This window comes from Camellia sinensis, chromosome 10 (genome assembly GCF_055761805.1).
Source record: "Camellia sinensis isolate YWXY chromosome 10, ASM5576180v1, whole genome shotgun sequence".
Taxonomy (NCBI): Eukaryota; Viridiplantae; Streptophyta; class Magnoliopsida; order Ericales; family Theaceae; genus Camellia; species Camellia sinensis.
In genome coordinates, this window is record NC_138970.1 from 168,397,597 (window position 1) to 168,423,239 (window position 25,643).

General features: G+C 36.0%; 1 protein-coding gene across 3 annotated transcripts; it reads left to right on the forward strand.

Moving 5' to 3' along the window:
• The first annotated feature begins 3,329 nt into the window (after positions 1-3,329).
• LOC114274448 (methyl-CpG-binding domain-containing protein 9) lies at positions 3,330-24,008 on the forward strand. 3 transcript variants are annotated; one of them, XM_028216372.2, is made up of 11 exons: positions 3,438-4,240; positions 11,500-11,953; positions 12,044-12,740; positions 12,885-13,940; positions 14,030-14,566; positions 16,463-16,768; positions 17,852-18,187; positions 18,793-18,891; positions 19,488-19,925; positions 20,384-22,513; positions 23,320-24,008. In XM_028216372.2, the coding sequence occupies exons 2-11, from the start codon at positions 11,904-11,906 to the stop codon at positions 23,644-23,646; spliced, it is 5,976 nt and encodes a 1,991-aa protein (XP_028072173.2). In that variant the 5' UTR covers positions 3,438-4,240; positions 11,500-11,903; the 3' UTR covers positions 23,647-24,008. The 3 variants fall into 3 exon arrangements, with proteins under 3 accessions (XP_028072171.2, XP_028072172.2, XP_028072173.2); XM_028216370.2 differs by lacking the exon at positions 11,500-11,953 and having other exon boundaries at positions 3,330-4,240; XM_028216371.2 differs by lacking the exon at positions 11,500-11,953 and having other exon boundaries at positions 3,437-4,240; positions 12,047-12,740.
• The last annotated feature ends 1,635 nt before the right edge of the window (positions 24,009-25,643 follow it).

Sequence of the window (25,643 nt, forward strand, 5' to 3'; positions counted from 1 at the left end):
AGCATTTTGTGCAAAATACTTATCTGAGTGTGATGGATTTATATGGGGCCTACTTTGTACTAATACTCATATGGGTGTGGGACCCATACAAATGAGCATTCTGTATCAAATACTCATGTGAGTGTGAGACTACACTACATGAACTCACATGGGATCCACACTAATAAGTATTTTGTACTAAATACTATCGTGAGTGTGGGATCTACATCAATGAGTATTTTGTATCAAATATTTACGTGGATTTGGAACCACACTATATGGATCCATATAGGGTCCATTTTGTACTAAATATTCTCGTGGGTGTGGGACCCACACTATATGGAACCCACACCAATAAGTATTTTGTACCAAATACTCACGTGGGCAGAGGCGGAAGGAAGGAGGGCCTAGGAGGGTCACGTGCCCCCCTTGAGTTTTGGATTTTTTTTTTAATACAAACATAAAGAAAATATTTTATATAAAAAAATTTATAAAAATATTATTTAGAGTGAAATGTCAATGATATTTTAAAAATTATAAGAACATTAATGATTGTTTTGATTAAAAATAAAGAGACTGCGATATTATTATCTATGAAAATTTCAATATAATGGTGATCTGTATCATTATTGATATACAGACATAATTAATCTCAATGAAAATATAGAATTTATTGAATTGTTAGTTACATTTAATATGCATGGTTCATCCTCCATGTGTTTCTTTATTATTGGTTGATAATATCACATGTCAATGATTGCGTGGTATGACTATTATATTGAATTTTTACGCACATTTTGTATAAAAAATTACTTTATCATTATATAATTTATTTTAAAACTTTATATCCATGACTTTTTTTAATGTTGTCCATGATATACAAATTACAAATAACATATTCACTTTGTTTGGTTTGAGTTTTTTAAAAACACTTTTCAAAAACTTCTACGTTTTTATTTTTCGTATTTTTTTTGTTTTTATTGAATTTTTTAATATTTTAAGCATTTTTTTAAATTTTTAGACACACCTAACATAAATATACTTAATAAGTATAATTTTTGTAAAAAAATCTTTAAAAAATTCACTAAGTACCAAAAATATTAAAAAAAATACAAAAAATCAGTATATTTTTTTCATATTTTTATGTATTTATTAATTTTTTAAAATATTTTTTCACAAATTTTTTTTTTAGATCATCATGCATCTAAAAAAGTAAAAAAAAAAATGCTTAAAATTTTAAAAATATTCACTAAAAAAAAAAAAAAAACTTAATTTTCAAAAAACTTAATTCAAAAAAATCAAACCAAACACACTGATTATTTTTTTTTTATCTTTCTTGAAATCAATCGTAAAAATTTATGTGAAATATTTTTGTAAATATTTTCAATGTTGTAATTAAGAAGTGCCCCTTCTGATTTATTTTCTTGGCTCTGCCACTGCACGTGGGTGTGAGATTCACACAAATGAACATTTTGTACCAAATACTCACGTGAGTGTGGAACCACACTACAGGAACTCACATAGGGCCCACACTAATGAGTATTTGATACTAAATACTTTCGTGAGCATGGGACCTACATCAATGAGTATTTTGTACCAAATACTCACGTGGATCTGGGACTCACACTCCATGAATCCACATTGGGTTTATTTTGTACTAAATACTCTCGTGAGTATGAGACCCACACCAATGTGTATTTTGTACTAAGTACTCACGTGAGTGTGAGACCCATAGTACATGGAACCCACACAAATGAGTATTTTGTACTAAGAGTTTGTTTGGCATCTCCCAAATAAGTGTATTTTGATAAGTGCACTTATTTGAGTCACATCATTTCTTTATTTTTTTACATATATATATTTTTTTATAAAAAAATACACTTATTTAGATCATCATAAACAACATCTAAATACTCATGTGAATGTGAGACCCACACTACATAGAACCCATACCAATAGATATTTTATCAAAAATGCTAGAGACCCCAAAAATTTTATCAAAAGTTTACCAAATGTCTCACATGGGTGTGAGACTTGATGAGATTCACATTGTGTGGGTCCCGTACTAATGTGAGACATTTGATAAAAAAATTTGATAGAATTTTTGAAATTTCTAACATTACTCATATTTTATATTAAATACACATATAGGTCATATACCCACGAGTACTTAGTACAAAATACATGAAACCTATACAAATAAATATTTTGTATTAAATACTCATGTGGATCATACACCTACTTGAATGAAAAATGCTTGGGAGCACTAATTAGTGCTCCCACTAATTAGGTGGCAGTGGGTCCCGTCATTAATGATGTGATGTTTTGGTCTTGGAGTTGTATTTTATTTTTATTTTTTTAATTTTTTTAATGCATTAATGCTATTAGTGGTGATGTTTTTAGTGGGATGAATCATTGTTGTACTTGAATATAGTACAAAAGGAAAATGAGTGGGAGCACTAATTAGTGCTACCACTAATGATGTAGCAGTAAGCCCCACCATGAATGATTTGATATTTTAGCCTTGGTGTTGTATTTTTTTTCTTTTTTTATTGAGTGCCATATCATTAGTGGTCTTTTTAGAGCTTCAAAATTAGTGGTCTCTATCATTGTTGAGTACAAAATATTTGTTAGTGTAAGTCCCGCACTCACAAAAATATTTAGTACAAAATTTAGTATGTGTTTGGGATAAATTAAAAAAATGCATTTTTTTTTAGTAATGTTAGAGATTTCTAGCATTTTTGTTTTTTTACTTACATATACTTATTTAAGTCACATCAATCAATATTTATCTATATCTCTTTTCTACTTTTCTAACTACTTTCTTTATTTTTTTATAATTTTTTTTATAAAAAATTAAAAAATATACTTACTCAGAACACCCAAACCACTCCCTTAATTTAGAAAGCATTTAATAACTATGTGCTGTTTTGGGAAGCGCCAAAAAATAGGCACGGTTTTTTTATCATTTTTTTAAAATGCAAGTAGCCAAAAACGTAACAAATTTGGTTTGGAAAGGGTTAAAAACGCAGGTGTGAAATTACAAATTAGGCCCTATGACAAAAAAGTTTTAAAAAAAATTTCTTATGTTGGATAAAAGAATTTTGGTCATTTTAATTTGATTTGACACCATAAATAAATATTAAACTAAAAAGTAAAAAATTTGCTTTTTTCGAACTTTCCAAATTACTTTCTAAAAAGCTAAAAAACTTATAAAAAGTCAAAAGTCATTTTTTTACTAACTTCTCAAAACACTCCTCTATATATATATATATATATATATATTTTAAGTTCTCCTACCCCTGAAAATAATAAAGGCATTTAACTGACGAGGACATTCTGGTCATTTCACAACAACCAGAAAAAAAAATCCCTTTCGCAATTCTCGAGAGAAGCCGAACCAGGTCTCAGCTTCTTCGCTTCGATACAAAAGAGTTTGTTTCAACTTTCATTTTTTGGCCCTTTTCTGGTCTCACTCACTCTCTCTCTCTCTCTCTCTCTCTCATATACGTTACGTTTCGCCTCTTCGCGAGAGAAATACTCAGTCGGTGCTCTGGAATCAAAGCCAGTCCTGTTCTTAAAACCTCTTCTCTCGATCTCCAATCTCTCTCTCTCTCTCTCTCTCTCTCTGTCTAAAATTTCTCTTTTTCTTTTCTCTCTCCTCTCGCATTTCATCTTCCAAAGATCGAAACTTTTTGTTTTCGTATCTGTATAATGCCTTTTCTACTTCCCAGAATTGAATCGAATTCAACTTCTTCAAAACCAATTGTTTAAAAACAATGGAGTTCGCAACAAAATTACCCGAACCCGACACCAATGCTCGACCCGGGACCCGTTCCTTGCCCTTCGAAATCGATCTCAACGAGACTCCTCCTCGAGAAACCCCCGCCGCCGACGAGGCCGCCGTCGCTCCCGCGGCGAAGAAAGAAGGGGTTTTTTCCGGCGAGGTTTTGTGCGCGTCGTGTGGAAGAACAGCCGAAGTGAAGGGAGATACGGTTGTGTGTTGTGGTTGTGGAAGAGGGTTTCACATGAGGTGTTTGGGGACGAAGGAGGATCAGAAATCGAGAGAATGGAAATGCTTCAAGTGTTTGTTGAGCAATGGGAGTGAGAAGCTGAGGAGTGGAGTGGGGTTTTTGGATATGAATGCATCGCCGCCGCGAGAGGCGGAGGGAGAGGGGTTTCTTGAGGAAGTGCCGAGCTATGGTGGTGGTGGAGGGAACAGAGTTCAGAGGAGAGAAGCAGAGCAAAATGGTGATGACAAGTATGAGTTTTCTTATTTCTTTTACTCCTTTTTTTTCCCTTCTCCTTCCTTTTAATTGGATAACTGTTTGACTGAATGGAACTAAATTTACAATTTTTTCTTCCCCTTCTTTTTTTTCTAAGTTCTTTGCTAATAAACTTAAGTTCAACTTTAAGTTGAAATCAAAGTTTGTTTGTTTGTTTGTTTTTTGGTGGGTGGGTTTAATTTGTTACTTTTACTTGTTTAATCAAGGCTTTTTTACTTGCTGGAAGTTGTTTCTATGGTTGAGTTAAAAACCCATGGCTGTTTTCATGTATCTCTCTAATCTCTACGGATAGAAATTGATTAGCTACTCTATATTGGTACTAGTATTTGTAAAGAAGGCCACTTTATGCTTGCATGGAGGCCTTTCTATTAGCTAGATGTTTTCTGGCTGACTGGAACTAAATTTACAGTTTTTTTATTTATTATTTTTATTTTATAATTTTTTGTTTTGTTTGTTTGTTTGTTTTTTTTCTTTCAGGTATTTGCTAATAATAGGTTTAAATTTACTAAAGTTGAAATCAAAAGGTGTTTTTTTTTTTTTTGTTGGGTGCGTTTAATTTGTTACTTTTACTTGTTTAATCAAAGCTGTTGTACTTGCTAGGAGTTGTTTCTCTGGTTGAGTTGAAAACCCATGACTGTTTTCATGTATCTCTCTAAGCTCTGTGGACAGAAATTGATTAGCTACTCTATATTGGTTGTATTTGTAAGCAAGGCCACTTTATGCTTGCATGGAAGCCTTTCTATTAGCTGTGTGTTCATCTGGCTTGAAAGTTCTTTCTACTCTTATAAGTAATGCTGCACTGACATTTATTTTTCTTGGAACAAAATTTTGTTCTTGCATTGCATGGAGGCTTTTCTAGTGGTTTGGTGTTCGGCTGCCAAGACTGTTTGCACCCTTGTAAGTAATCCAGCACTAACATTTTTTAAGAAACAAAATTTTATTGAAATCTAAAAGATACTGACAAAAGAGAAGTAATTGTGGAAAGAAAAGCGGATTGAGGGGCAAATACAACAAAATCAGAAGAAATAAGAAAGGAGCATAGAAATGCCTCTTTTTTCTTCGCAGAATCATATGCAGCATGCTTCCAGAAAGCAATTTTCGGGTTGGTTCGCCTTTGAATCCAAGAAATGAAATAACCCATCAATTATGAGATAGGCTAATGCCTTCATAACTAAAATGCTGATATTTTTATTGTGCCTTGAGATCAACAACCCAATTACCAAGTATCTAGGTTATTCCGTGTCAAGTTTCCATGTTCCATATTTTGTTAGCTTCTGCTGGATCCATTTAAAATGACACAAACTCAGCCTTGATGGCATTTCCTAAAACACCCTTAGAAGTTGAATTGAATTGTCCAAAAATAGGAGGTTTCAGCTAATGTGCAAGTAGTGTTGCAAAAATTTTCATTTAATTGATGCCCTCCACTTTTAGGTGAACCAAAAAAGAAATTTATTAGAAGAAATTCTTTGAAGTTTAAACTAAACTAGATGGAGTGAGCTTTACAACTATCAATTGGTCCTAATGCCCCTAAAATTGTTGTCGTCCAAAATTGTTCATCAATATGGTGTTCTTTTTAACTAAATGGTGTTTGTGAACTGCTTATAAAATGTTTTATGGGTTGAGCCACTAATAAATCATTTGTATAAAGGTCTTATCTAGTGTTTTTGGTCATTGAGGGATTGTTGTTTACTTATTCAAGATGTGTCTAGCTGAAGGACGGCATGGGCTAGCATTGATGAAAAAATGACAAAATAAAAACTTCTCCCATCACATCATTAACCAATGTAGGATTAAAGACTAGGTCTAGGATTCGAGTCAAATCAACCTTCCCTCTCATCTTTGGGTGAGGCAAGGAATTCAATCAGATATTTGTTGTTCAATATCTCAGCTACTCAAGAAGTTGGACTAGCTACTCCTTCGACCTGGACTGGATACTAAGGGAAGGTCATCAGTTTGGATTGGAAGGAAAGGCTTCAACTTCCAATTTCTTTTGGAGACTAGTTTGGATGATCTTGGGCAAGTTTGGAATGCGCTATTACTTTTGGCTTGGTCTAGGGAGTGCAATTTCTGGAGCACATGAGGATGAAGAGTAATGATTTCAGCAAGAGCAACAGACAGATTACTATAGTGAGTCTAGTTTTGAGCTAGTCAAATAAGCATTGAACATGGTTTATGTCTCTCTTGCCTCTTCGATAGTAATTCATGTACTTGACATCGGCTCTCCTCATATTGCATCGATGGGTTATAAATATCATATTACTTATATTCCAATTTTTCAATCTTTCCATTCGTTCCTGTGGGCCCTTCTTCCCCAAATTCATTCCTTGGACATATAATATTTCTGAATCGAATCTCTGGCTACCAACAATGTTACACTACTGCAAAGGCCATCAAATTGGGGGAAAGTTTAGTCATTTTGATCGTAGAGTGTATTTTATTTCTTTATTGGCATGTAAATATTTTTGCTTGACCCTATTTCTCTAGTTGTTCTTAACATATAAATGAATAAACTATGATGTCATTGTGGCATGACATCAAGTCACCTTGACGGTTTGGAAGACCGACATGTTAAATGGGGATGGTGTTTTGTACATGTAGGTTGACAAACAATTGAAGCTTGGAAAGTTTGATTTGTTTCTCTTTTTTAAGATTGCTACCGAATATGGGATGTATGGAATTAAGCTCTATCTGACCAATCTTTAATGAAGTGATGTTGTGGAAGACTACATTGTTTTTTCCCAAAATTATGATGACTATAATTTTCCAAATAGCTGATATCTACATAATCTGTTCTCTTTGTGTATATTGCTATCCAAGGGAAGAAATTTCTAGCATGGAAGAAATAAACGAGTCCACGCAACCCATTTTTCTAAGCATGAAAACCTATGTTGCATCAAATAAGCAAAAAAGTATTGATGGGATACTTAAGATATGGTTTAGGCTAAAAAGCAAAAACTTCATCGAGTTCTTTCTTTGAAGCATATGGTTTGTGTCTGTTGCGGGGCAACAAGGTTGCAAACCACCGTTTTCATGTGGAAAACGACGAATCAAAGAAAGGTGTATAAGAGGAGAAACCAAAGTGTTCAAGATATCAATATGAACATCTCAATTCGAAATTGATAAAGGAATATGTAGCATGATGCAAACTTGGAGCAATCTTTGGGTTGAACATCACCTTGATCATTTGGAAAGTGGCAAATCATGGAGGAGATGGATGTAATGTGTACGTGAGGAGAAACCGAAGTGTTTGAGATACAAGTACGAGAATTTAAGTTTAACTGAGGGGATATGGAACAAGATGAAGACTTGGAGTAATCGCATAGTCCAAAATCATCTTGATCATTTGGAAAGGGGCAAATCATTGAAGAGATGATGAATGAAAGGTGCACAAGAGGAGAAACCAAAGTGCTGTAGATGCTAGTATGAGAATCTAAATTTGAAATTGAGGGGGGATATCCAACAAGAGTGTGAACTTGGGAGTAATCTTTGATTTCAAAATCACCTTGATTTTTTGCAAAGTGACAAATCATTCAGGTGATGATGAATGAAAGGTGTAAAAGAGGAAAAACCAAATAAGGGTGCTCAAAATAATCGAATAATCCACGAACCGAACCAACCCGACCTTCATGGATTGGGTTGTTCAGTTCTAGTCGATGTTACAGTGACTCAACTTTGGTTTGGTTTTGCACCTTGGTCGATTCGGTTCTAGGTCCAAAAAATGAGAACTAACCAAAGTTGGTTAGTTTCTGAGTTTGGCTATAAGCCGAACCTAGTGATTACTATCTAAGAATTGCTGCATGGATCTCATTAACCCATGCATACCTCTAAAACCGAAGTGTTCAAGATAAAAATATGAGAATCTAAGTTCAAAGCTGAGGGGATGTGTAAACATCTTTTTATGATATAAAGAAAAAAGGCAATTTCATGTTCAAATAATTGTAGTGATGATGAATGTTGGAATTCCACGATTGGCCAATGGAAGAGGGAAATATTGTCAAGGAGTGTCTTTCTTGCGGTCACTCTGCATAAAGGAGTTACTTTTTTAAATTTTGCAACCAAGGTAAGAATTCAAGAATGGCGGTCATTTTAACTCATGGGAGTGAATTAATGGAGCTTATGTAAAGAAAGTATGAAAAGGAATATTGGCAAGGTTATTTAGCTGGCCTTACTAAAGGAAATTTTGTTACCCAAAGGGTTTTTTTGATCTGTTTGTCTGAGCTAATCTCTTGGGAAATTCCTTGATTATAAGCTCTATGAAACTGTCAATAATGTTACTAATAAGGGAGCCAACAAACTTCATATGCTAAAAACTTGTTCCATTAGTGAATGTAAAGAGTGTTAGCAACAAATTATAAATGAGAGGGTTTTAGATATGTTGTGGAGGGGGGTTCGGGTTGGACACTGGTGACAGTGGGTTTCGTCCTTTGTGCCTTTTTGTTTGATGTGGTTGGTATGATTGGAGTGGACCAGAGAACTTTTCAAGAGATTTCTCAATCTGTATTGTGGCTTGAGAATCGGCTTCTAATTACAATGTATGGTTGGCTGGAGAATAGGGTAGATCCGGATTTGTTTGTTTTCTTAGATTTTTTGGATGATGTTCTGAGTTAGGCGTTTTTAGTTTGTTTTTTGTTTGGTTCTGTTTTGGTGCTCTTGTATTCTTCTTTGCATCTTCTTGATGCTTTTTCAATAAAGTCTTTATTTATCAAAAAAAAAAAAAATATATAAACGAGATGCCTAAACTCTCTCCCAAGCCCAACCCAAAATTGTTTTACCTAATAAGTAGCTTTTCATCCAGGCATGAAATATGAATGAATCCATGAAGTGCATCCACTACCAACGTGAAAAGGAATATGTGGAATGCCTCAAAATGGTTTAAACTTCAATGTTCTATTAGTGAGTACAAGAAGAAAGTAATCATAACACATTTTAGAAGAACCCTAATCCACATGGTCATATATTTATTACCTTCTCAATTTACCCTTAGTGACACCATCCTTGTGTTACCTATGGGATGCACTACAAGTTGTTCACCTTTATTTGGTTTTGTAACTTGGAACTGGGACTCACTTTTGGAGATTTATAGATCATTATTAGACTGAACTTTCTTTATTTGACAAGGTAGTGTTGTGAAATATTTGCAAACAGCAAACATAAAAAGGTTTGGTAGTAATCTTATGATTATTATGAATTTGAAGCTTCCTAAACTAAGAGTATGAACTCATGCAAAACTTCCTAAAAAGTGAATTCTATTATGCTAATGCCTTAATGATTTGTGTTGCGGAATACATGTTTTGAAGCATTGTGTGCTTTAGTTTAAAAAATGCCAAAGTTTGCAACTTGAAAACTTAATTTTTCTTTAATTCTTTTTCTTGTGATTAGACATCAAGGATATAGAAATGGAATCACATGAAAGACGATGGGCAATAGCACATAAGTTACCTAATCTGTGTAGGTGATTGGGCAAATTGTGCTCCGGCGGATTGGAGAATAATTCGCATCAAATCTGTATATTCATTTGATCAAAATCTCAAATTTCAAACAAACAAATAACTACTTCCCACACATGCAAGTTATAGTAGTCCTTTTTTTTTTTCATCAACAACAAAAGATTTTATTGATAAATAAAAAAGAAACGAGGATAAGGCATCCTCTTACAAAAAGAGAATGAAAGTAAAAAATACATAACCCAAACAAAGGCGGTCTCAAGCAAAAATCTACATGTAACACACCGACAACCGATCTCTAGTTAACAGAAATAGTGGAACCTCCTTAAAGAGAGAATTCACTGAAGCCCAAAAGGAAATTAAGTGACAAACTTTATCTCACAGCCAGTCCACTTCCTGAGATTTATCTTCGAACAACAGCGCATTTCTTTCCAATCATAGAACCCAAAAAGTTGCAAAAAAACGGCACAAGACCATAGCACTTTGGCCCTCTTCGAACTTCCCATAGCTCGAAAGTAAATTAGTAGCATATGCGCACTACCTTTTGGTGCCACCCACATAACATTTTGCAAAAAAAACAATTTGTGCCATAGACTCAAAGCAACTGGACAGTGCAAAAATAAATGATCCAAAGATTCACCATCCTTACAACACATAATGGTCCACTGAGGATTTAGAAAACAATTAGGTCTCCTTTTTTGCAATGTGTTATTTGTCAAGATGCCTCCATGAACCAAGGCCCACATAAACACCTTCACCTTTAGAGGAACACAAGCTTTTCAAATTCTTTTGCAAAAGGAAAACTGAGGAACATGAGAATCATCAATGATTTTATCAAAAAAGGACTTGCAAGAAAAAATACCCGATGAATGAAGAGTCCAAACTCTCTTATCCTCCAAAAGAGGAACCAAAGAAAGATGATCAAATCTTGACAACAAAGAATGCGCAGTGTGCAAATCGTATTGTCGCACAGTTTTGAACGTGCAACCAAGTGCCTAGAGAAGCCAGACTCTTTGCACTACTAATGCTTTATTATTAATACATAACAACATATATTATTTATCACATGCATGCATTTTTCTTTGTCAACACCAAGTGTAATTATGCTATACAAACAATGAATTCATAAAAAAAAATATTGAGTTAAGTATATTTATGTAAATATATATGTTATGTATTCTAAAATAAAAATATACATGCCCTGAAGGCGCTCCCGCTCTCAAGATATTTTCATAAATGATGCTCTCTCGTTCTCGCACTCACTCCACAAATCAGTCATTTAGGCATTGAGAACTTGAAATATATAATATTTACAATCTTATGTTTTGAGTTGATTAATTCCAATAAAACATCCAAAAATATGATAGATAACTTATTTATTTTTGGGTACAATGTATTGTGTTAATCTTTTATTGGTTTAAATTTATTTATTTTTTTTATAAAAAGAAATATTCTATAGTGGTCGACTTGTGTGACCTATGGAGCGATGCTTGTATTTAATTTCCAATTTTTCCCATGTACTGCTTAGAAAGTGAGCAAGAGTCAAAAGATTTAGAAAATAAAGTAAAGATTCCCAATATCTATTTACAAAAAGGAAACCAACTAATAGCCTTAAACGTTCCATCCACTGCTTCAATTCAACTAAGAAAACATTTTTAGATATTTTTTAGCCATAATAAATGCACCTGAATAATTGCCATGTTTTTGTTATTGTAGCCTTAGCTGTAATCTTTTTAATTGTTGTTCGCTCTTTTCCTTTTATTTACATTATGTACTATTTAAATTGGAAGGAAACTTTCCTGTTTGGTACATCGGAGTACAATGAAATACAACTCCCAACATGGGAAAGAAGACCCACATGCAGGTGGAGGGAGTCGAACCCTTCACCTCCTAGTGAGGTGCAAGGGCTTGAGATGATCACATTCTTCTTGAGGCTTTCGATTGTCGGTAAACAAGAAGATATTTTTAGTAGTGAACTTCACTGTTGAGCTTGTGCCAATTGTTATTTCAGATCTATGAGCATCTTTCATAATTTCACACCACCAGATGTACGTGTTCTTAGGAATTTACTTGCTGGCATACAATTTAAGGAGCTTAAGCCTATTTCCGGTGTTACTTAGCATATGAAGAGATGACTTGAGAAATTGACAGTTGATTGCATATCACATTAAATTCTGAGTAGCAGGACTTCAACATGAGCTGCAATATCCTTGGAGTGCACTCCAATTGCTTTAGAGATTTCCTGTAATAAGTTTGTGCATCATTTTTCATCAAATAGTATTTGCATTAAATAGAGCCTTACAGCAGTTAATGATATATGCATTTGATTTGTAGAAGGCACTCTCTCCTTGATGTTACTTTCACTGGTCACTCGCTCAATCCCTCTGTGACAACTTCGAATATTTTACATCTGGAGAATGGATTTAATCTCCTAAAGGCATCTCGTGTTGTGACACAAATTCCTAAATCAGGTTTTGAAGATATAGTGCAGTGCAGACAGTATAGAACTTCAGATTTGAGTTCCCCACAAATTTCCAGTCGTTGTACACCTTTGACTTTTCATCCAGAGACTCAAAGTGAGTTGTATCTTGAAGGCCTTAGAGAATGTATACATAAAAACCGAGGCATATTAGGTGATGATGGCTGGCATGTGGAATTTGTTTTTTGTAAGAACAGATGTAAGACCGTTGCAGTTTACTGTGCCCCTGATGGAAGTAGGTTTGAGTCAATGCCTGATGTCGCTGGGCATCTTGGATTGTTGAGAAACTATCGTTCTTTAGAAACTGAGGATATAAGTGGTGGATTTGCTTTGCAAAAGGGATTACACTCAAACAGAAGGCGAAAGGAAATTTTGAGGTTCCACAGCTCCAATAACTATAGGGAAAATCAGAATGCTCCAAAGAGAAGTGCTGTTGTGGGCATCTCGTCGGGCATTGGGATTGTAGGTCATCGGACTGGTGAATTTGAGATCAGCAGAAGCCGTATGGAAGCTGACTCCATGGAACATGACTCTGGATTTGAGTTGTTTCAGGTAAATATATGCATAATTTACTGTCTACTGTTTTCTTTTCAACAGGAGGTTAGATCATTTGATTCCATATAATGTTGAAGTCATTGAGGTTAGAGCCATCAACTAGTTGAATTTTATCTGATTTTTTTTCCTCTTTCATTCCAGGATAGATTTCCATTGCAATTTGAAGACTTCTTTGTCCTCTCTTTGGGCAAGGTTGATCCTCGGCCTTCATATCATAACACCAGCCAGATCTGCCCTGTAGGTTACAGGTCTTGTTGGCATGACAAGATTACTGGGTCCATTTTTGTTTCTGAGGTTATAGATGGTGGTGATGCTGGTCCTATTTTTGAAGTTCGAAGATATCCATGCTCCACACAGCCCATTCCAATTAGTTCAACAGTCCTCTTCTTGAGACAAAAATCTGACTCAGATGATGGGCACGGCAAAGTGGCAAATGATGATTCAACTACTTCTGGAATGGATGATGATGAGAATCTGAGTATTCAAATGCTGCTGACAGAAGATAACCCACCACATATGGAAGATATTGATTTTCAAAACACAAAAAGTTCGACAACAGAGTCTAGTTGCTTTCCACACAGAATTGTAAACATCATACCTGATGCTATAAGGCTGGGTGACTCTATTGGTGAATTTTTAGTGGAAGGGAGATCATCATCATTGGTATGGGAAATGGCCTCTCAAACTCTTGTGTGTGCTTGCCATGAGGTATTTAAGCGAATAGACAGACTTCAATTTTGCTGTAAACATAATATGAATGGAATGAATGTCAAAGCAGCAGACAATATTGATTCATTATCCAAGTTTTGTTATCTGTCTGGACCTACTGACATTCCATGTTTGATTCGGAGCAACAATGAATTTGACAGATACAGTGAAATGCTGATGAAATGGTTACAACAAGACAGATTTGGATTAGATGTGGAATTTGTACAGGAGATCTTAGAGCAGCTCCCTGGGGTTCATGCCTGTTCAGAGTATAAATTTCTAAATAAAAGAAATCAAAATTCAGGTTCTCAAACAGTTAGAAGTGGGTTCCTTTTGGCTCGAAGGAGTAATGTACAAGATGGGAATTCATTAAGTTGTAAAAGACCTCGAAAGCCTTTAGTTGAAGACTCTTGCTTGATGAAATCCTTACCTTTAGGCAAGCCACTAACCGCAAAGCTTCCGGCGTATTTGTTAGGTGACGTTCTTCAGGTATTGTAACGTCCTTTCATTATGAGTGATGATACTAAAATCTCTTTTTTCTTGGTTGCATATTCTCATGATTTTGCATGTGTGTTTAGGCTTGGGAGTTTCTATGGCGTTTCTCAGAGATTTTAAGCCTGGAGGAACCTTTTTCATTCCAGGAACTTGAAAACGAATTGCTAAATCCTTGGTTAGACACCATAAATCCGCTAGATGGGACTGGAAACGAAATCCAAAATTGTGGAGATGTCACCTTATGTACTGGTGCAGCATTGAGAATGGCCCATAGCTCAATGCTGAAAGTGGTAATAGGTGAACTCCTTTTGAAAGTTGCAGGATATGTTGATCCTAATTCTGATGCTGGAGAATGTAAGTCGAAACGAGGAAAGAAGAAAGATGCAGACAACTCACTTACTTCAAAGAAAATGAAGTTTGATATGCTCCAGATCAATGAGCTTACTTGGCCTGAATTGGCTCGGAGATACATCCTAGTTGTCTTGTCAAAGGGGGGTAATCTGCATTCTGCAGAGATTACTTGCCATGAGAGCACCAAAATCTTCCATTGTTTACAAGGTGATGGGGGAACACTTTGTGGTTCTCTTAAAGGAGTGGCTGGAATGGAGGCTGATGCGCAGGTATGATTGAGTTACATTTCTTTTATTTGTTTAATTTTTGATAAGGGGGTTACATTACTCTTATCCGTGTTCTAATAACTTGTGTTGTTGAATTTTTAGAAGGTGGAATTTTCATTATAATTATAGTTCATTGGTCCATTGGCCAGGTTTTCCGTAAGCTTTAGTTGCTTTAAATGGAAATATTTGTTATCGTTGCATTGGCTATACATAGGTCAGGTTTTCCGTAAGCTTTAGTTGCTTTAAATGGAAATATTTGTTATCGTTGCATTGGCTATACATAGTAAGCAAATATATTACTGGTTTCTGGCATATGCTAAGTAAATTTCTGTGTTGCCATAGATAATTCTCTAAGCTTTCTGGATCTTATATTTCATATATAGGTGAAATCTTGATTACAATTAAGTTCTCAGAATCCAAATACTACCCTTGAAAACTTTGGATTGTTTTTGGAAGATCGATAGAATACATACATGGACTCTATCAAGTGTATGAAATATGTTCAATTCTTTGAGTTAATACTATTCAGTCTTTCTAGTTCCTATTTTAGGTTGTCATTTATGTTCTTTCTTGTCGAAATGCAGCAACTATGTTTCTGGCAAGTTTGGTCTAAACTGCAAACCATCGAAGGATGGAAGGAGAGATTTGGGTTGGTTTTTATTAGATACGTAAGGGCAAAATTGTCATTTGTTTGGCCTTTTTGGTGCCAAAACCACCCTTTCATGCTCAGACATGGTCAAAACAATGTGTGCAACATGCTCTGTTAACTCAGCCAGAAAGTGTTTATTTTGCGCTTCATCCAGTCTAAAGGGTGGTTGTATGTACATTTTTATACCACAAGGGGGTTGAGTGTTTTCAGTCTAAACCATAAAGGGCGTACAGTGTAATTAACGCATAATTTATCTAAGCTCAAGCTTTTGGCCAAGTAACATATGTTCAAACTTGGTTCCTGTAGATTTGGCTGAATTTTAGCAGCTTCGTGAACCTGCTGAGCTTGCTTATCAGCCTTCTGAAACTTTTATCTTGAATTCCTGTTAACTGAAAGTGTAACATGCTCTATGAATTACATATATATATATATAAATATATATTCTCTGTTGGTCATTTGTTTTATGCAAACTTCCTTCAATATTTAAGGGATTATGTTCATCTAGCTGCAGAACAAGTATTCATATGCCTAATTGTGCCTAGTGTGGTGTTGTTCAAACTGATCTTAGAAGGCAATAGATTCATAATTGAAACTTAGGGCTGGCTTTTTACGCTGGTGATAAGTTCCAACGGACTGACAAATTTGTCAAGCTTGAGCTGTTAATTTGTGGTTTGCTTGTTCAACTGCCTCGACAGAACTTTTCAGGCACCACCAATGACATCCTTTAACTTGTTGAGTACGTGGATGATACATTTTTTGCTTGCAGAGGAAGGAAAAGATAAAACCAATGTGGGGCCCTCTCTATAGGAACAATGAATTCCACTGGTAGGGCACAGGGTGGAGCCATGGAGGACCTCCTTTACAGGTGTTTGGCTATTGACTAAATTTAGTCACATAGCATTTTGCTTGCTTCTTCTTCTGCCCTTCTTTTTCACATTTTTGTATACTTCAATCTTGATTAATTTTTTAGATCTACTTTTATTTATTTATTTATTTATATTTTTTGTTTTCAGAAAAGTTAATCCCATCATTCTGTTTGCAGTATTTTAATGTTCTTTAGTATTTGATCTAGACTGAAATGTTCTCATTTATGTGTCATATAAATTTTGTTTCCATTTCCCTTGTAATTAGTTGCCATTTGCTCTTGTAGAACTTCTGATCCATGTTTCTAACTTTTATGATTATTTTAATATTCAGTATTGCAAGAAATCCTTAATGAATAATCATGCACTAATTTATGTGATTCTCAGCTTCTTGCAGAGGCTTTAAAACAAGTCTTTGGTTCTTCGGTGAAGAAATTTGACTTTGTAAGGACAGATCAAGATGAGTATCCTGCAATGAGCACTCCCAAAACGACTGAGGTGAATGAAAGTGAAGTCCCTGCATGGGCGCAGGCACTAGAACCTGTAAGAAAGCTGCCCACAAATGTTGGAGCAAGAATTAGGAAGTGTGTGCATGATGCTTTAACTAAAAATCCTCCAGAATGGGCAAAGAAGATAATGGAACATTCAATTAGCAAGGAAGTTTACAAGGGAAATGCATCGGGACCTACGAAGGTGCTTTTTTCTTTGTTCTTTTTAATTCAGTTTTTGAAAATGTTATCTAATAAATTAAGTTGGACAAGATAAGATTTGTTTGCAAATAACATTAATTTCAGCATGTTTAGGGAAGAGAATCTGTGAGGTGAAGGGGCATTCAAATATTGTGTGGATAGGGTAAGCAGGAACAAAGCTAGAGTTTGTTTGGCTTGTGTGGCTGGATACACAAGCAAAAAAAAAAAACACATACACACACAAACACAAATACACACATGCACATACATAGACATAAAGAGGAAAAGAAATGTACAGACAGACCTACACACACGTGTATTTCAGGAAACTGGTCAGTTTTGTCTCTCCCCCCCCCCCCCCCCCCCCCCCCCCCAAAGTTTTATGCATATCAAGTGTTTCTTGTATTAAATAAAACCACATCATTTATATATTCAAAGATTTTAGTTTGGGTTCTTCTGATTCTTTAACAGTAACTTGTAGTTGTACAGAGAAGAAATAGAGCAAGGTCACAGTTTGTTGCTACAGATAAGACTGAAAAAATTGTGTTAAATCATGCTAATTTATGGAATGGAAATGATAATATGGCTACATGCTTGGCCAGATAGCCACATCCCTGTTAGTGATGAATAGCTGAGTTGTTCTGTTTTATGCTTCTCTGGAAATTTGGTTTCAGTTGGGTCTGGATCTGCTTATAAAAGGTTTCCTTATGTTTGCTGTTATGAGTTTGGCATTTCTTTAAAATGTGAATATGATTGTAATTGTATTGCTGCTGAATATAGAGATTAAAATGTATTGCTTCTGAATAATTGATTTATTTGGCTTTAATTTGGTGAACTGTGAATTATGTAATTACTTCTATTTTTCTACCATTTTGTTTTTTAAAAATTTTAACTTCAGGCTGAATGTATTTATTCTAGATTTTTACAACTTGAATCTAAATATACTCCATTTTTTTACTAAATGTTGATGCTAATGATTGCAGTTAGGTTAACTTCTCACAGTTTTGAAAGGACTTTTTTTTCCACTTTGTAAAAGAGTAGTAATTTTGATGTTGAACTCATGTTGGTTACCATTGACTGAGTACAGAGAGCAATTGTTTCGTTGCTGGGGGAAGTGAACCATAAACAGTTGCATCCCAAACCTGAAAAGAAAGATAAAGTAAAGAGTGTCCACACTGTATCTGATATAATAATGAAACAGTGTCGCATCGTGTTGCGGCGTACTGCTGCTGAAGATGAAGATAAAGTCTTCTGCAATCTGTTGGGAAGAACTCTTGTAAATCCTAATGATAACGGCGATGAGGGACTTCTTGGATATTCTGCAATGGTATCTCGTCCTTTAGACTTCAGAACTATTGATATCAGATTGGCTGCTGGGGCCTATGGTGGATCCCATGAAGCTTTCCTCGAGGATGTTCGGGAGGTATGTTTCTTTTCCGCTAGTATTGCATCATGAGTTCAATGTGTAAACATCTCATGATGCTTATGTAGAGCATTAATTGAAAGTGCAAGATTACTAACTTTTTTTTTTTTGGTTGATAAATAAACAAATTTTATTAAGAAAGTATCAAAATGATGCAAAGAATACAAAAATGCAACCCCACATAGGGGCAAAAGACAAACCCTAACCAATTACGTCATCCAAAAAATCTAAAAAAACAAACATATCCGGATCAACCTTCCTCTCCATCCAACTATACAAAACTACCAGAAGATGACTCTCTAACCAAGAAACACCATGATAAACCTCTTGAAAGGTTTGCCTATTCTGCTCCAACCAAACAAGCCACATCAAACAAAACGGCTGCAACACCCACACCCGCTATCACCGACTTCCAATCCAAGCACCCCGCCAACTCCAAAGCATATCCAACACCCCCTTCAGTTGAACTCAAACAGTCCCAAAGAGCGAACAAATAAAATCCCATAACCGCAAAGCCACTGAACAGTGAAGAAACAAATGATCCACCGACTCCGCATTCGCACAACATAAGTGCAAGATTACTAACTTTTATGTTTTTTTGGTAGGTTTGGAATAATATACGCATCGCATATGCAGATCAGTCTAATATGATTGATTTGGCAAATACTTTATATCAAAAGTTTGAAGAATTGTATGAAAAAGAGGTATCTCTCCATTTACTTTTTATATAGTATTCATGTGCGTTAGCTGTAATTTTGTTAGGTTCATCCCATTATCTAATTTTCCTGCAGCTTCCAGTATCTCAGAATGTGCCTCAACTTTGTTCGAGTTTAAAATAGAATCAGTATTTTGATTTAGTCTAATCACAAGATCTCCTACAAATGCTTTCACTTACAATCTTTTCCACTTTTACTTTCTTTTTTTCACAATACTAGCTTAACTGATTTCTCTATTAAATGCTAGTTCAATTTAAAACTTCATCATATTGGCTGATTTTCTATCTGCCTTCACTCTGATTGGGAATTATTTAGGATTGAGGATGGATTAGTTGTTATTTCTTGAACATTCATCTTGCTCTTGCCTTGAAAACATTTGATTTATAATAAATCATTCCCGAGCTTGGGTAGGTTGGACATATGTTGTAATTATTATATCTTGTCTGGAAGTATATAGAACCTCATCTTGGCTTCTATTGTATGTGGAATACTGTTATCTGCTCCATAATTTATCGAATTGTCAATCTGCTTCACCTAGGTCATATTTTTAGTTAAACCCTTTTCATTCTTATTCCATGCTCCAGGTCCTCACGCTGATCCAAATGTTTTCTGGAAGCGCAAATTCTTTATGCCTAAGCAATGAATCAGAAAAAGAGGTGTGTGATGTGCTTCTTTGTGCAAACGAGAGCTCACTTCCCAAAGCTCCCTGGGATGACGGTGTCTGCAAAGTGTGTGGAGTAGACAAAGATGATGACAATGTTTTGTTGTGCGATACTTGTGATTCTGAGTATCACACATATTGCTTAAATCCTCCACTTGCAAGAATTCCGGAAGGAAATTGGTATTGTCCTTCTTGTGTTGCTGGTAAGTCCAAGTCTCAAGGCACATTCCGTGGTACTCAGGTCCGTTTGTGCCAGAAAAAGAGATATAGAGGTGAACTGACTCGAAATTTTATGGAATCATTGTCCCGATTAGCAAGAGCCATGGAGTCAAAAGAGTACTGGGAGTTCAATATAGAGGAGGTTAGTTTGTAAGCCTCTTCATGTGTTCATTGAATTTCTATATGCAATCTTTAATTGTTGTCTGATCTGGTTGCATCTTTGTAATTTGCATTGGTGACTGCATTTTTGAAAGGTTTTGGATTCTCATATTTCTTTTATGTAGAGTGGTTGTACCTTGAATAAGTTTACACTTACCTGTGTAATACTGTCAGATACCATTCCTAAAAATGGTTTGGTATCTGATAACAGATAACCATGCCCATCTTTTCCCATTAGCAAAAACATACAGCTCCATGTCCATAGATGGTGGCTATGGATATATGGTGGGTATGGGCTGTTTGCTGCTTGTTTGCAAAAAATTTAGTAATTACTGGCAAAGTCATGTGTAGAAGTTGTATGTCCTAGTTCTTTTTTCCTCTTCTCTTCTCTTTTTCCCCTCACTAGTGTAATAGCTAACTCTTCTTTTGTTCTTGATGCAGAGAATATTACTTATGAAGTTTTTGTGTGATGAGACACTGAACTCAACCATTCTTCGTGACCACCTAGATCATTGTGGCTATACGTCTCTTGATTTGCAGCAGAAACTGCGGTTCCTTTCTTCAGAATGGAAGAACCTGAAAATTAGAGAAGAAGTTCTGGCTGCTAATCTGGAAAAAGCAAATGCTGTGCACAATAGAGTCGGAGAGTTGGTTCCAGATGGGTTGGCTTCTGTGCTTACAAAAGATGGGAAATTAATGGGTCAGCTTTCTAAAAGAAGCAACAGTGTTTCATGCTGCTCTGGCAATTTTCAACACATAGAGGATGGCACACGGTGGAATGGGCTGAATGATTACAATGAACAATCTTGCCGGTCTTTTTCGAAAAACATTTCAGAGAAAAGTTGTGCCAGTAATAGAAGTCAAAGTTTTAAACGGTCTGATACCATTGGTCCGTTGCTTACCCCTAATCAAGTTCCAGAAGGCCTTGTCTCATCAGATGTCAGTGGGAACCAAATAGCTGAACATGAACATATGTTTAATGGCCATCATTCCTCTCTTCAATCTGATGCCAATGCATTACAAGCCAACAACCTCGAGATGATGAGCTCGCTGAAGCATGAGATATCTGTTCTGCAGGATTCAATGGCCAGTCTAGAATCTGAATTTCAGAAGGTGTCTGTTAGGAAAGAATTTTTGGGAAGGGACTCTGCTGGTCGAGTGTACTGGGTTTTTGGCAGGCCAGATACTTACTCACTGCTGGTTGTTAATGGAAGTATGGAGGTACAACAGAGTAAAGCGACAGCGCATGGAGGTCCAACCGAGAGCAGTTCAAATTTAAGATCATCTCAATATGGCATGTTGAATCTTTCAAGTTCAAGAAAACCAAACACTTCCAGTATGTATGACACATCTGCATGGGTTTCTTACCAATCTGATGCTGAAATTCAAGGACTTGTTGGATGGCTGAGAGATGGTGATGCAAGAGAGAGAGAACTGAAAGAGCACATTTTGCATTGGCAGAGTAAACTTAAAGACACGAACAATGCTGGAAACCATGTTCAAAATGAGAAACAAAAACAACCAAGTTGTTTGGAGCTCCCCACTGGTCTAAAAGCCAGAGACTCCAATTTGCTGGTGACCAAGGCTGTGACTGCTTTGGAGAAGAAGCATGGACCTTGCTTGGGTTCAGAGGCCATTGACATCTCAAAGAAGCAGGGTGAGAAAAGTAAGGTAACTTGTGAAGGGAAAATGTATCGATGTGAATGCCTAGAACTTATCTGGCCTTCTAGACACCATTGCCTATCGTGCCACAAGACATGTTCCTCTAGTGAGGAACTAGAGAGTCATAGTGACGGAACGTGCAGTGCCGGCTCACCTATCCTTGAGAATAGCAAGGTAAATGAAGATTCTCGTAAGGGAAAGATGGTGGCTGAAACTCCAGTTAAGAAGCGCCCTGATGATAATGGAATTGGTAGAGCATCAAAAAGTGAGAAGAATGAGATTGGCTCTAATCTGAGCAAAATTCGGGAGCCAGAATGTCCATTTGACTTAAAGGAGATCAGTGCAAAGTTTGTCACTCAAAACTCTCTTAATGAATTGGTAAGGGATGTAGGACTTATTGGATCTGGTGGGACTCCATCATTTGTGTCGAATGTATCTCCTTATCTCAGTGACCCCACCTTAAGGTTGGTCCCTACAAAGAAAAATGAGGCCAATATTGCAAATAAATCAACAGATTGGGAGGATCAGCTTCAACAATCAATACGAGGGATCAACGATATGAACTGTGATAGCAATTCCAACAATTTTCCTAGATGTGTTGGAAATGATAAAGATGAAGAGACATCAAAAGTTGAGAGATTGATCTCCAATTCTACAAATGAAAGAGATCAGTTCTTCTCCAGAAGGAATAAAAGTCCAGCACATGGGTTCGGTAACTGCTGCGTAATTCCTGAATCCTCATTGAGACGATTAGTTGGCAGGGTCTCACAAATTCTAAGGCAGCTCAAGATCAACTTGCTTGACATGGATGCTGCACTACCTGAGGAAGCTCTAAGACCTTCTATGGTTCATTTGGAAAAAAGATCTGCTTGGCGTGCATTTGTAAAATCTGCAGGGTCCATCTACGAGGTTAGTCTTGTTAATTATGTAATTTTTATAAAGGATATTTTAGTCTTCTTTTCTTTTATTAGGGTTATTCATTGTTTATTTTGGTTCTCTTGTATTATTTATTTTGTTGTTTCTCCATATTATGCTGTAGTAGAGGTGCAGGTAAGCCTTGTTAACATGGTATCAATGATCATGTTAGGTGAAATCCTGGGTTCAAGTCTCTCCCTCTGCGTTTGTTTTTTGATCTGCATTTTTTTTTTTTCTCTATATGTTTGAATATTTGTATCTCCACTTGAAAACGGGTTGCATGTGAGAGAGGGTGTTGGAGAGCTTAAAATGCATTGTTTGCCGTTTTCCTAACAAAACAACTAAAGCCTTTAGGACTAATGGTGATTTGACTAGTTTTATATCTCCGTTCTTACTCCATTAAACTAGAATTAGATTTATAACAAGTTTAGTATCTGCTTGACTTGTGTTCCATGAAAGTGGAATACATTGGAAAGAATTTCCCATCCAAATTGTTTTGACCGTCATAATACATTCTAATTTGAACTGTCCAATGATTTTTTCACACAAGATGTCAACTTTAGATTTCTGTGGTGGGTCGAGAAGGTGCAGGTGTTGTTATTACTAGACTACTCCTGATTGGTCTCTGCCTTACAGGAGAGCTACTATTTCCGCACCCCACTTTCTCTCAGTTTACACACCATTTTAGTTCGGATATCAACCTCCGAACAATACTACATGATTCAAAAATTAACTTAACGAATGAAAAACTATGGTTGACACAATGGGTAGATAAATTGAATGTTTAATGGTGTTTTCAGATGGTCCAAGCAACAATTGTACTTGAGAACATGATAAAAGCAGACTATGTGAAAAAGGATTGGTGGTACTGGTCATCTCTCACAGCTGCAGCAAACATTTCAACTCTCTCCGCCCTTGCTCTTCGCGTGTACACCCTAGATGCTGCCATCATCTTTGAGAAACCTACAGATTCAACAGAAACTCCTAAGCCAGGTTGCGAGACAGAGACTCCTTCCAACTCAGATAAGACAAGCAACATGAAGGCAAGCAAGACCCTTAATGATTCAACTGATTGTTCAAAACCAAAAACCAGACCGAATAAGAGGAGGAAAGACTCGAGTGGGTGAACTTGGATGAACATTCGAATCACTGTAAATAACTTACACAGAAGCAGAGATAGACTCTTCCTTCCTAATGCTGAGTTATCGTTTGGAACATTCTGGAAGGTTCAATGACATCTGCTGCCATGCCTCTTCGTCTGTATATATGTGTAGTGAGGCTGATATACTGACAGAGATGTTGGATGATGATTTGGAATCGACAGATACTGAAGCCTCTCAAAATAGAAGTTGCAGCAACATCCACATCTGCATACAAATGTGTATCATTCTGATGTATAAAAAAGAAACAGGTGAAAATGAGCAGCTGTAGTTTTTAGTTATATCTTTCATTCATTGATATATACATGTTTCATTGGTCTTGCATTGCATTTTCCCCCCTACAGAAAAACCATCCCCTTACCCCAGAAAGACCTGTCATGTAAGGGCTTGTCTGTGCCATGTGCTTAGGACTAGCACACAGAACATACATTACTCTGCACTTGATTGACGATATTGTTTGTCCACCACAGAGTCAACACCTCTATGTTTATGTTTCTTGGGAGACTGTCCAATTGTCTCTTGGTCGCAACGTCCTCCCTAAGGGTTCAAAAAGCAAAATGGCTACTAGGGTTTTGTTAGAATGTGAAAGCCAGCACCTCTGTACAAGGAGTGAAACATGCTTCTTCAATCCACTGGCACAATGTGGCTAGTTTGATTTTAGATGGTTGAGAACATGTTTTGTAGCCCATTGATAATCAATTGAGTAAGAGCAAGAAACGGTTTGGTTTTAGATGAGGATTGTGGTCATGATGATACAGAACTGGCCAACTTCTTAATAAAATGCTGAAGTTCTTAAAAGTTAATGAATTTTTGAATAAAATGTTAGGTTTAGTGAAATGGAAATTTGGGAGCCTAACACATGCTTCACCCTGCGTGGTTTGTGAATTGAGTACTATTCTGGTCTTGGGCATCCTGGCTTTCCATTTCTGAATTGGCTATGGCTCGAGTAATAAAATAACCACCACTAGTAAAGGCAATTAACCATAATAATGGCAACCTTTAAATTGCATTTTAGTTGGATTGCACAGAGGCTGTCATTTGACTTGAGATGGAAGTCGATTAACTCACGTGTTAGACCAAAGGATTGATTTAATGGTTAAGGGATTGACCTGAGTTTAAGTTTTCTCCTTTTGTATCTACTTTCCTTTTTCTTATTCCCTTTCTTTCTCTTAAAATAAATAAATTAATAAGTCACATGCATAACTCAAAAGAAAAATTGTATCTCGATAGGAACCTTCTCTTTCTTCTATGTTAGGAGGAGTTGAGGATGACATGCCAAGAAAACATTGAAACTCAAATCTAAAACCCTTAGCTTCACACCTTGAATTCTTTGGTGTCTCTTTTTTTGCGAAGGGGTTTCGTGTGATTTGAGGGAGAAAGGGGTTAGAAGTGTTGCAGTGAGGGGTGTTAAGGGTTGTGGTAGTGAGATAAGTTAATTTTGAGGATTGTCTTTAATGGTTGGTGAGTATGTTTCTCATGCAATTGTTCAGTGTAACTCTTAGGATCAAATTACAAGAAAGAAATTTCTTATGAATTTTTTAGTCTTGGCATGCATGGTTTGCTTTTGACCGGACCAGAGAGGGGATTAGTCAAGTTACGCATAAATTGACTCGAACACTTTTTTACTGTTTAACCCAAAAACAGAAAAGGAAAAAAGTATTGAGAAGAGGTTGGGTAGGCGGGAGGGTATTGGTGGCATGAAGTGGCTGTTTGAGTGCCAGAGGGAAGGTGAGAAGGTATGGAAAAGAAGAGAGAGAGAGAGGGGGTGAAAATATTAATGTCGTAAAATAATGTCATTCTAAACACATCTTTTTAAGTAAGAAAATCAATTTACACTTCATTTTAATCAATGATATATAAATAAAAAATTTATACAAAATAGTGTAATATTTTATATACATTTCATTTATTTAAGGGGGAATTATATCATAGTAGGACAGAAAAAAAAAAATTTATTAAAACAT

What these genes read in the sequence shown, in the direction of transcription:
- LOC114274448 (XM_028216370.2), top strand. Translation starts at nt 3,759, where the DNA reads ATGGAGTTCGCAACAAAATTACCCGAACCCGACACCAATGCTCGACCC. An exon ending in GAATGGAGGCTGATGCGCAG is followed by an intron (nt 14,567 to 16,462) that starts GTATGATTGAGT and finishes TGTGATTCTCAG; the next exon opens with CTTCTTGCAGAGGCTTTAAA. An exon ending in ATGCATCGGGACCTACGAAG is followed by an intron (nt 16,769 to 17,851) that starts GTGCTTTTTTCT and finishes GACTGAGTACAG; the next exon opens with AGAGCAATTGTTTCGTTGCT.